This window comes from Spermophilus citellus (genome assembly GCF_964194105.1).
Source record: "Spermophilus citellus genome assembly, chromosome: X".
NCBI lineage: Eukaryota > Metazoa > Chordata > Mammalia > Rodentia > Sciuridae > Spermophilus > Spermophilus citellus.
Window position 1 is genome coordinate 45,008,158 of NC_138190.1, and position 10,842 is coordinate 45,018,999.

A 10,842-nucleotide genomic window follows, 5' to 3' on the forward strand; every position below is an offset into this window, starting at 1 on the left:
AATCAAAAAATAAAAATCTCAGAAACATGAAAAAGAAATTTATTCCTATCCTTCAAAGCTCATTCCTGACACTTTCCCTGATTACTACTCCTTATCATTCTCCTCTCTTCTCAACTGCTATTCCTCAGAATTTCTTAGTGTTTGCTTATAAATCACCAAACACAATTTCTCTGTTCATGACATTTACCTAGGAACTCCCATAGAACACAAGCAAAGCTTGGGTCTTTTCTTTCTCTCTCTCCCAAAGTTCTGCTCAGACTAACCCCACCCCAGGGAACCAAAACATAAGGCTTGTGGCTGAGCTAGGAGGCTGTCCTCAGTAAGGTCAGAGGAGCAAAGGACAGGATACCCTATGTGGATGGATTGGGAAAGCCTTACCGCCATGACACACTTTGGGCATCGCCAGACACCTTTTGGTATCTCAGGCAGAGGAGGCAACAGGCAGAAAATGTGGTAGTTATCATCACAGCCATCACACAGCAGGAGCTTATCATCCTCATCCCCTCGGGAACACATCCGGCATACATATGACTCAATCTGACATGGGAGGTAAGTAAAAGTCCATCAACACAAGCCCTGTCCAGCCTTCAAACTCCAGGTTCATTCACACAGAACCCTAGTCCAGAGAGCAGCTGTGAAAACCTGCTGTGCTTGCCAGCTGAATCATTCATGGCCCTGTATGAGTTACTCATGTGAGGTCTAGAATTCAACGGCATGCATGTCCCATCTCCCCAAATAAGCGGGCAGAACTGTAAGATTCATTGTCTTGAATCTTTCCATTTTTATTAATTCAGTGAACATTTACTGAATCAGCATTACACTAGACCCTATGGCACAGAAATGAGTAAGACATGGTATCTGCCTTCCAAAAGCTTACGGTACTCTAGACACCTATGTTTATAAAAACTTATGGCCAATATGGGCCATAAAAGGTACTATGGGAGCCTAGAGAAGGAAGCACTCAAAACAGCTGGAGATAAGGAAGGACAGCCTTGAGGGAGGACTTCTTTGTAAAAGTGACACTTGATACTGGATGAACCCTTCAGGCAAGTGGAAGCTTGGCAATGGAGCACAGCAGGAGGAGAAACTTCAAGGCAGAAATAACATATGCAAAGGATGCAGGTAAGAAAGAGGATGGCATATCTCAGGGGGAAAAAAAACAAACACACCCTCAAATAGTTTGGTGTGGCTACAGCAGATGAATGAGGTGGGCAGTGATAGGGAATGAGGGTAGAGGTCACCAGGAACTGGATCGTGCATGATAATGAGGAGCTTAGCCTTTATCCTAAATTAATGGACAGTGAGTCTCATTCTCTGGACCCTTCCAGCACTTCATGTAGACAACACTTGATCACCCTTTCTTGTTCTTTGTTCCAAGTGAGTTGGCTTTGTTTCCCAATTAAGGGCCCACCAGACACACTTGTCTGTTTAATGCAGTGTCATGCTGGGAAAATGCTCATTGAAGGGCCATGAAGCAGAACATTAGAGAATCAGGGCTAGGTCCTTACAAACTGAGCATTGCTGTGGTTCCTCCTCAGCCTCATGGTCATCTTGGTGCAGGGTTCTGGGCTGTGACTCAGCTCCTCCTTGCTTTCAACGAAGGTCTTGGGTGAGTTTGACTCCACCTTCATATCCCCACCTGACTCCTCCTTCACCACTACAGTGGGGGGACACTCAGGGCCTTCCTTATCTAGCAGAAAGAAAAGTGGCTCTAAACATAGGTCTGAGATGTGTAGGGCCCTACCTCCTCCCCCAAGGTGAGACCATCCCTCGCCTATTAGGGCTCACCTTTCTTCCGCAGAGTCTTATCTTTGGCCATGAGGCCTAGGCCCATCATCTTGGGACCTGCCCCATATATCTGTAGCTTCTTCAGTTCTGGATTCTTTTCAATGTCTTCTTCTGTGGGTTCCGGCTAGGAGGAAAAGAAATGAACCAAGATTGCTATCTGTGGCTGAATGCCCCATTCAGAAAGAATAACTCGGACTGTGTATCACCTAAGCGCAAGCCAGGGGCTCAAGCACAGATGGACCAAGACAAGAATTCAGGTGCTTTTTGGACACTTGGGGTAAATGAGCTCCCACCTCAGCCCTCTCTTAGAAAGTAATTAAAGATAAAATCTGTTTTCCCAGCTATAAAATGAGACTATTAACTCCTACCTTATATTGATGAGGCAGTTCGGGGATAACTCATATTAAGAAAATCTAACATTGTTTGGCTTTATCAATTAGTGGCAGTGACTATAATAGTCTGCTGAATTATATGCTTCAATGAGCCCAGGGGCAGTATCTATCCTGTTCTCTACTCTATCCCCAGCATCAAAAACACCTGGCACATAAGCTTCTGCCTAAAGTTAGGATACAAGGTATAAAGAAAAAGACTTTCACTTCTATGAACAGAGTGAGTCAAGAAAAGAATAGACAGGTAAGAAGGGCAAACATACAAAAGGTATTACACAAACAGATCAGGATCTAGCTCAATAGTGCAGCCAAGAATGGAGAAATGAGCAAGAATGAAAGCAGATATAAGCACACCAATGCTTAAAAACTCAGAGAATGAGCTGGGCATGGTGGCACATGCCTATAATCCCAACAGCTTGGGAGACTGAGACAGAAGGAACAAGTTCAAGGCCAGCCTCAGCAACTTGATGAGACCCTGTCTCAAAATAAAAAATAAAAAAGGGCTGGGGATGTGGCTTAGTGGTTAAGTGTCCCCGAGTTCAATCCCCAGTACCAAAAAATAAAATAAATAAATAGGGCTGGAGATATAGCTCAGTGGTGAAGTGCCCCTGGGTTAAATTCCCAATTACACTCCTCTCCAAAAAAAAAAAAAAAAAACCCTCAGAGAATGAGAGAGACAGTACAATAGGGAACACAGCCTTGGTCAGCGAAAAGAAGATTTTCCACCCCAAAGCAACTCTAAATTAAAAAAGGGGAAGTACTCACATCAGGCTGCAGTCTCTTGGCCCGCCGACCATAGCTGTTGAACTTGGAAGGCTGCACGGACTGTCGAAGGGGGATGCTGTGGGGTTTGTATTCTTTGTCCTTCTCCTCATTATCAAACGGACGTGTATTACACTGCTGGGGACACATGAAGGGAAGGGATCAGGGCATGGAACTTCAGTCCTCAAGAGCAAAAACTTCCCTCTAACCTCACTCAACAGCCACCAAAATTGTGGTACACTGCCCTGACACATACCAATAGCCTCCCTTCAACGAGTCTTTATCAGTGACACCAGATGCATTTGAGGACCTCTCAGTGCTTTTGCACAGTCATTCCTCTTTCCAATGATCCTTCTTCAACCATCTCCCAAAGTAAATCAGACGCTATCTCTTCCCACAACCTCTCTAGTCCAAAAGATCCCTCCCTCTTCTGAATTTCTCTGTCAGTTATGACTTTGTCAATAGTAGGCTAGCTCTACAGATAACTCCCTGACCTCTAACACTGGACAGTGAGGGAAAAGAAAAGGCCCACTAGGAAAGGGTATGGTCTAGCTCCCAGAGCTCTAGTCCACAAAGCTAGTTTTATTAAGAGCAAGAGTGATAATCCAGTTGGATGCAGTGACACATGCCTGTAATCCCAGTGGTTTGGGAGGCTGAGGCAAGAGGATCACGAGTTCAAAGCCAGCCTCAGCAAAGGCAAGGCACTAAGAACTCAGTGAGACCCTGTCTGTAAATAAAATACAAAATAGGGCTGGGGATGTGGCTCAGTGGTTGAGTGCCCCTGTGTTCAATCCCCGGTACCCCCACCCCCCAAAAAGAGTGACAATCTATGCCTGACGGTAAAGCCCTACTTTATCTCTGCCTGGCATCCTTACCACAAGGTTGGCTCCAGACTGGTACATCTCATAGGGATAAACGATGCGTTCATAGTGAGAGCGTAACAGGGAACCAATGTTTTTGCCTGGTGGATAGTTGAGGCGCTGGGCCACCCGGGCCCACCGACGGTCCTTGCAGATGGCTTCATAACCACCTTCCTCCACCACAATCTGAAAGGACAAGCAGGAAAGGACATAAATGTGCTGTGTTTATGTACATAAGGAAGCAGGCCTGTCAAAGGGGAAATAGGAACAACCCCAGCCCCTCACTTTACTGGGGGCTACCCCTTTCTCCCAATCTCAAATTTCAGCAAGAGATGCCAAGATGTTCTGATGACACCTGTGCGCTATCAGGCTGCGGCCTTTCAACTGTAGCCTAGAGATCTAATATCCAAAATAAGGAGAATCCAGAGTAGCAAGGTTACTGGGGTGGGGTAGGGATATTTGAAAAAAACCTGTTCTTACTTTGCTGAGGCTGTAGAGGTCCAAAATCCGCCGTTCTACATTGGGAATCTTTAAGGAGGAACCCTGGATTTCCCAGAATTTGGCAATCTGGTCCAAGTAGTTCAATTTCACTCTTGTCTGGGCCTGAAGAAGAAATGGCTCAAAGAGACTGGCCAGCCCTTCCCCCAATTCCTATCTTCTGGCTCAAGAGAAGGAGAAAAGGGAACAGAGCAGCCCATGTACACTAACTCAGGGCTTTTCCTACTAAATTGGATCTCATGATCTGGGCAATGCTTAGTTTTCTCTCTCTCTCATCTCCCAAGAGAGGGTAGAACAGCCAAAGCTTTACATACATTTATTCCCAATCTCCCTGACAGGGTTGTATGAGTATTATCATCTCTTATACAGAAGAGGACACAAAGGATCAGAGAGTTATATCACACAGCAAGCATCAAGATACCTGGGTTGTCAAACAACTAAAGTTTTAGTTTTTCCTCTACTACTGATTTGCTGTATAGCCTTGAACAAATTGGTTCTAATGTCTGAATCAACCATATTTTTATTATACAAAGAAAATAACTGGCAGTCCACCTACCCTAGAGGAGTAAACTCAATAAGACCAGTAAAGGCCCTCTGGAAACTTCAGAATTGTATCTAAGCTCTAAGCAGGTTTCAAAGAATGAAGACTCCAAAAGAACGTAATCACCTCCTTATGTACCATGAAACTGGATCCAAGAGTACCATGAAACTCTTAAAGGACAAGAGAACATGCTATAGGCAGAATGGACTAAAGAACTGAGGTGGAATTCTGGAATAGCACCAATATCTAATGACCAACTCAGTACCTGACCTAGGGCAAAAATCCCAGGTAAAAGGTATGTATCATGCTTGCCTGGTACACGGGTCAACTCAGTGACCTAAGAAGGGCTCCCCAAAGCCCCAATTCTATAACCTCCTCACTCCAGTCAGAGGACATGGTTCTAGGGAGAATTAATTATTAGTATACACTGAGGCAGGAAGATTATAAGTTTAAGGCCAGCCTCAGCAACTTAGCAAGATCAAGATCCTATCTCAAAATAAAAAATAAAAAGTGCTAGGGATGTGGCTCACTGATTAAGTACCCCTGGGTTCAGTCGCCTGTACAAAATAAGACAGACAGGACAAAACATCCTACAATGAACAAGACAGCCCCACCAACCATCCACCATGACAAGAAAATGATCTGGCCCAAAATGTCAACAGTGTTGAGGTTACGGAACTCTGGTCTTGATAAATAAACTTTCAGGTTATGGGTATTTAGCTGGGCCCAATCACCCCTAGGACTTCTAGTAAGGCTCGTGAATACATAATAATGTTGGAGGAGTGGAAGCACATGTCTAACCTACATCTTTCATGGAAAACTCCAGGACCTTACCTAGAACTGGTTTCAGAGCATCCTATTTCATTATCCCAGGGCATTCTCAATTCCTTGGTGTAGAACCCTATCTATCCATGAAAAAGGGCCTGGATTTCCTGTATAGAACAAAAGGTAGAGGGGAAAGCCTACCTGCCTGACCCTGCCTGTCTCTAACCATTCTTGCCTCTACATAGACCAGTCCTTGTGTTGTTCCTGCCCTTTTACCTTACCTCCCACCTTACCAAGCACCATGGAAAGAAGATAGAAAGCACAAGGCTATAAATGAATTAGATATATGAAGAAAGGGTCTCAGCCAGCCCTGTATTTCCTTTTTATTAACCCAAGAAGGTAGATCTTGACAGGGGAGCTTCAAAAATAGCAAACTTTTGTGGGAAAGGGGCATTTCTAGCCTTTGGGCCACCAAACCAGAAACGTTAAATGCCCCCTGATCTTGGTTTTATTTGGAGCTCTAAAGCTCCAAATAATAAAGGACCTTAGCCATAAAAGGTATGAAGGAAGAGGGATCGGAGCTCAGGTGTTCATTTTCCCAACCCAACCACCAGCTACCAGTCTTCTCACCTCTAGCTCATTCAGCCTCTGAATTCGGGGGGTAAACCTGAAGTTGTCCACTTCCACAGCAAAGGGTGGCTGCCAATCCTGAGAGAATAAAAAGGGGAAAAGAGACTAGCGTTACCCCAGTATAATACAAGACTAGAGGGCAATAAAAGTAGCTCAGCACTCCTTTTACACCTTCCCAGATCTCTAGGCACCCCAGACCCATTAACCTGGCAAATACCCAATCCACCCACCCCTATTTCCCTGGTAGACCCACAAGTCTACATCCAAGGTCCCATGTGTATGCCCTGGGAAACTTCTAGTCCCTCTCAACAGTACAATGTCAGGATTTCAAGACACAGAGAGATGGAGCCCAAAACAGATGACCCCAAACCCTCCTCACACCCACATTAACTCCCTATACCCAAGGCATGTACAGGAAAACACGTAGGATCTACAGTCAGAAGACCTGGTTCATGTTCTAGCTCCACTACTTACTAGTTATAAGATCTTACCTTTCTGAACCTGTATACTGATTTTCGAATGAAAACATCATTCAAAGGAGTCATCATTAAGACCTAACATCGAAGGCTGACCCCATAACCCAATACACACAAAAGGTAGCTCAGCTCCAATTCTGGCAGGATTTAAAGGTTTGGGACTTTCATGTCTATTCTCAGTTTAAAGGGCCTGAGATAGACACTGCAGGAAAAAGCAAGGAACATCGAAATCCTCATACTCCCTTGGTTTGGAAGGTTTCCTGTGGGTCTTCTCTTATACACCAGCCTCATACAGGAAGAGATAGGGGAGGAAACCGAGGGCAGGTAAGCACTGGGATGGCAGACTGTGGTGGCAAAGAATGGTAAGATTTGAGGAGGGGGAAGTCAAGGAAAAATAATGAAAGTAAGTGAGACTCTGCCTTTTCATGCTGGAGCTTGTTTTCTCCTGCCCAAAGGATGACGGTAAACGATTCCTCCCCTCTCTAGTACTCCACCCACCCCCAGCTACCATGTTCCTGGGGTGGGTGGGGTACTAGAGAGGGGTACCCAGAGCTCTGGCTTTTATTGGGGTGGCAAAACAAAAAGAACCTAGAATAACCTAGATCAATGCCCTCATTTTACAAATGGGGAAAATGAGGCCTAAAGAAGAAATGTGATTTCTCCAAAAATCACATGCTGAGTTAGTGGTGGAGTCACTCATATCTTTTAACTACAGGTCCAAGGTTCCTTGCACTACAGCAAGGCACCAGTGTTCATACATACATGTATATACATGGAAGGAAAGGTGGGGGGACAGTAAGAGAGGGAAAAGCTCTTCTACACTTACATTTTAGAAAAAGGGGCCAGAGAACTTACACTTGCATGCACACATACTCTTCCTCACCCTTCCTCCTGAACTCCAGCAAGAGCAGGTAAAAAATACAGTGAAGCAGGGGGAGAAAATATAGGCTAAAGCCCAGTCAAGCTTCCCATGTCTCTTGTCTCCCACCTCTAGGGCACTCCCCTCAGTGCAGATAACCCAGGTAGAAAGGAGCTCAAACCCAAAAGCCAGGCACCTTCTTTCCTACTGACTCAGGTTCTAGACAAGAATCAGTGCAATATCAAGCACCCAACAGGAAATTGCAGAACTGGAACCCTAGAGCAGGAGCTGTGGATGCAACTGATAGCTGGGGAAGGTCCAGCAAACTTCCTGTCTTTGGTCTCATACTACTGTGTGCCCATGTACAATATGGTAGCATTATTAGGATGTGGTGACAAAAAGGCAGGAAGTGAGAACCTTCCAAGCTCCCTTGGTCTATTCTAGGGTACCAACATTGTCCTCCCACCCATCTATCCCTAGTGTAGTAATACCTTCCCAGCAATTCAGACCCCAAATGACTCATCCTAAGGCAAACCTCCAGTTCCCAGGCACCCACCCATACACAGGTTTCTACCCTGAACCCAAGCATCACTTGGGTAAGCGCTTCGAATATCAACCTGCCTAACAGTCGTCTAGAAGAAAAAACAATACCAAACCAGAAAGCCAAGTGCCTTGGATTGGAGGGGAGCACACTGTTGGGGTAAAGAAACCTAACAAAGGACAGATCCCTCCTGCCCACACATACACACACCAGGGTAATAACATGCAGAAGGCCAGCCTGCCGGGTAAGTCCAAGGTAGAAAAAAGGAAGTTGAGTCCTCAACTAATCCCTATGTCAAATATGTTTTTTTCCCACAGGCCTGCCCAACCACTTCAGGGAGTGCCTCCTTAAGGGTGCCCAGGACTCCAGCCTCTTCCTTCTGCTGGCTTTCCTGACCTCTCACTCCCATTGCCACTCCCTCACCATGGATAAGGATACCTCAGAGATCTGTGGCCAGGATCCAACAAGGAAGAAATTAGCTTACCCAACACCTCCCAGAGGATCTATTTGAAACCATCCTAGATCTGTGGCTGAGCACCAAAAGTAGCAAGTTGGATAAGAAGGCCTGTGGTGCCTTCCTCAGGTGGGAATGAGGCTCCCCATCTAGAGACACCCAATCAAAAAACCCCCTGTTCCATTCAAACTCAATTCCTGCCTTTAGAATCCCAAGTGGTCAATAAACAGCATATATCATTTCTTCTCCATGGCAAGAGAGCAGTCTGTCCTAGCCCTTGGGGGATTTCTCCAGGCCTAGCCAGGTCCAGAAGGAAAGACATGGCCTTTGTTGCTGACATCTGGGAATCAAGTGTTCCAAAGAGGGCACAATTCCATAGCTCCATTCTGTTTCTTCCCCCGCCCCGCCCCGCCCCCGCCCCCAAAGCCCTCTCCTCTGGGACCTCCCACATCCGGGGCCACAGAAAAGTGGAAATCTTCTGAAAAGGACTCACAGCCCACACTACCAAGATGACTGGTTCAAGCCTCTCCACAGAAAGCAAGTCTTGGGGGTTATGTGCAGGAAAAGGCCTGACACTGTCTTCAAATAGGAAAAGGGGACAATCCCTGAACCCACCTCAAGGGAGCCAGACAGAGCATTCCCTGTGAGACTGATTTCATGACTGGTCCACCTGGCCAGGATGTTATCATAGACGAATTGGCCTAGCAGGGTGTGAGTAAATATGAGTCAACCCACATAGAAGCAAACCAATGACCACATCAAACACCTTCGCAGTCTCAGTAATTACCCCTTACCTAGTGCCTACTATACACAGACGCTACCTAGTTTAATCCAATCCTAGAAACAACCATTCCTGGGACTCATTTCACAGGCTCAGAGAGATTACATTACCTGCCCAAGGTCACACAGCTGCTAAGCTTCAAAGCGGAGTTTTGAACTCATGTCTGTCTCCCCTCTGAGCTGTGATACTGTCATTACACTATGCCGCCTGCCTTAAGGGAAGTGATGACAGCAGATGGAAGAAGGGCTTTTATTGAATGGAGCCTTGACCTGAATGGTCCGGAGTAACTAAGAGATATTTGGGGTGCCTCTCTGTGAACTCTTCCCCGCCCACTAGACTCCCTGCCTGGAACCAAGAAATAAAAGCGGGGATGGAGGTAGGACTCAGACCCCAGGTCACTTGTGCGCCTCAAACTAGAGGACCCCTGCCCCCAGCACCGTTTCTCCAGTCCGCGCCGATCCACAACGGTCCCAATCAACCCATCTTCCCACACCTCGAGCTGCCCTCCGCCCCAAGCTTCACCGCCGGCTACCCTAATCCTTCATCCCCGGCCTCGCCGCCGGCGACTACCGGCCCCAAGCCTTACCGCGGGTGGGCGGATCTTGCAAATGCCGGACTTCTCGGCGATGGGCCTGATTTTCGCGATGTATCCCAGAGGGTCTCGGAACTCAGCCCAGCTAGGCTCGAACACCGGGCACTCCGGCGGCGGTAGAAAGTCGTCAGACCCCGGCTCCATGGTGGGCCCGAGGAATGGGCCAGGGATCAGCAGGGCTCGAACCGCCCTTAAGGGCTCATGGCGCCGCCGCTATTTGAAACCGAGGCACTGCTCGGAGACTAGGCCCTAAACCCGGCGGCCGCCGCCCGCCGAAGGCCTAGGGGGGCGTGTGGCTGCCGCACTCTGAGACTCTCAGGATAACGCCACTGCTATCCCCTCTTCGTCTTGTTCCGTTCCTTCCAAACTCTGCCGCTGCCTCCTAACTAACACAGCCCTCACCACTACAGTTACCTCCCAACCGCCGCGGCCTCCATCGCCGCCGCCGCCATCTTGGTTTGTCAGCGTCTCCCCCTCCCCTCACCACAACAAACCGGATCCCTCCGCGGAGTGTCCCTCCGAGCCTCTTTTAACTAGCGTCAGGATAAACTCTAGGAAGCCCTTATCCTTTGGGGACTTGGCTAAATAGAATGTCACGGGTTCCCAATCTGGAAGCGATTACTCAAAAGTACCTTCCCGACTTACAGAAAATAGTTCACCTCAGCCGCGGAAGAACAAGGTTGTAATTTGTTTGCCGGATCCTTTTTCCGGATGGACCGGCGGTGCACGTTTAAAGGCCAATGGCGCGCATGCGCATTTGGGGGACAGACCGGAAGAGGAGCTGGTCTCCGTGGGTGGTGGGCCCAAACTGACGCCCCGCTCCGCCCCCCACACCCCCCCCACCCCCGCCCCACACCACCACCCAGAGGATCTCAACCTGGTCACCAGCCCCGCTCCAGTGTTTTC

General features: G+C 47.5%; 1 protein-coding gene across 13 annotated transcripts in view; it reads right to left on the reverse strand.

Moving 5' to 3' along the window:
- Positions 1 to 10,414, reverse strand: part of KDM5C (lysine demethylase 5C) — a 45,664-nt gene extending 35,250 nt beyond the window's left edge. For 3 of the 13 annotated variants that reach the window (XM_081277523.1, XM_081277527.1, XM_081277521.1), the window contains exons 1-8: positions 9,931 to 10,413; positions 6,234 to 6,311; positions 4,280 to 4,402; positions 3,815 to 3,985; positions 2,943 to 3,077; positions 1,789 to 1,912; positions 1,509 to 1,711; positions 379 to 537 (exon numbers count right to left, since the gene is read on the reverse strand). In XM_081277523.1, the coding sequence (XP_081133649.1) occupies positions 379 to 537; positions 1,509 to 1,711; positions 1,789 to 1,912; positions 2,943 to 3,077; positions 3,815 to 3,985; positions 4,280 to 4,402; positions 6,234 to 6,311; positions 9,931 to 10,080 (1,143 nt within the window). In that variant the 5' untranslated portion in view covers positions 10,081 to 10,413. Of the gene's footprint in view, positions 1 to 378; positions 538 to 1,508; positions 1,712 to 1,788; positions 1,913 to 2,942; positions 3,078 to 3,814; positions 3,986 to 4,279; positions 4,403 to 6,233; positions 6,312 to 9,930 lie in introns of all 13 variants that reach the window. The other 10 variants (XM_081277525.1, XM_081277524.1, XM_081277531.1 and 7 more) reach the window with 7 other exon arrangements.
- Positions 10,415 to 10,842: the final 428 nt, after the last annotated feature.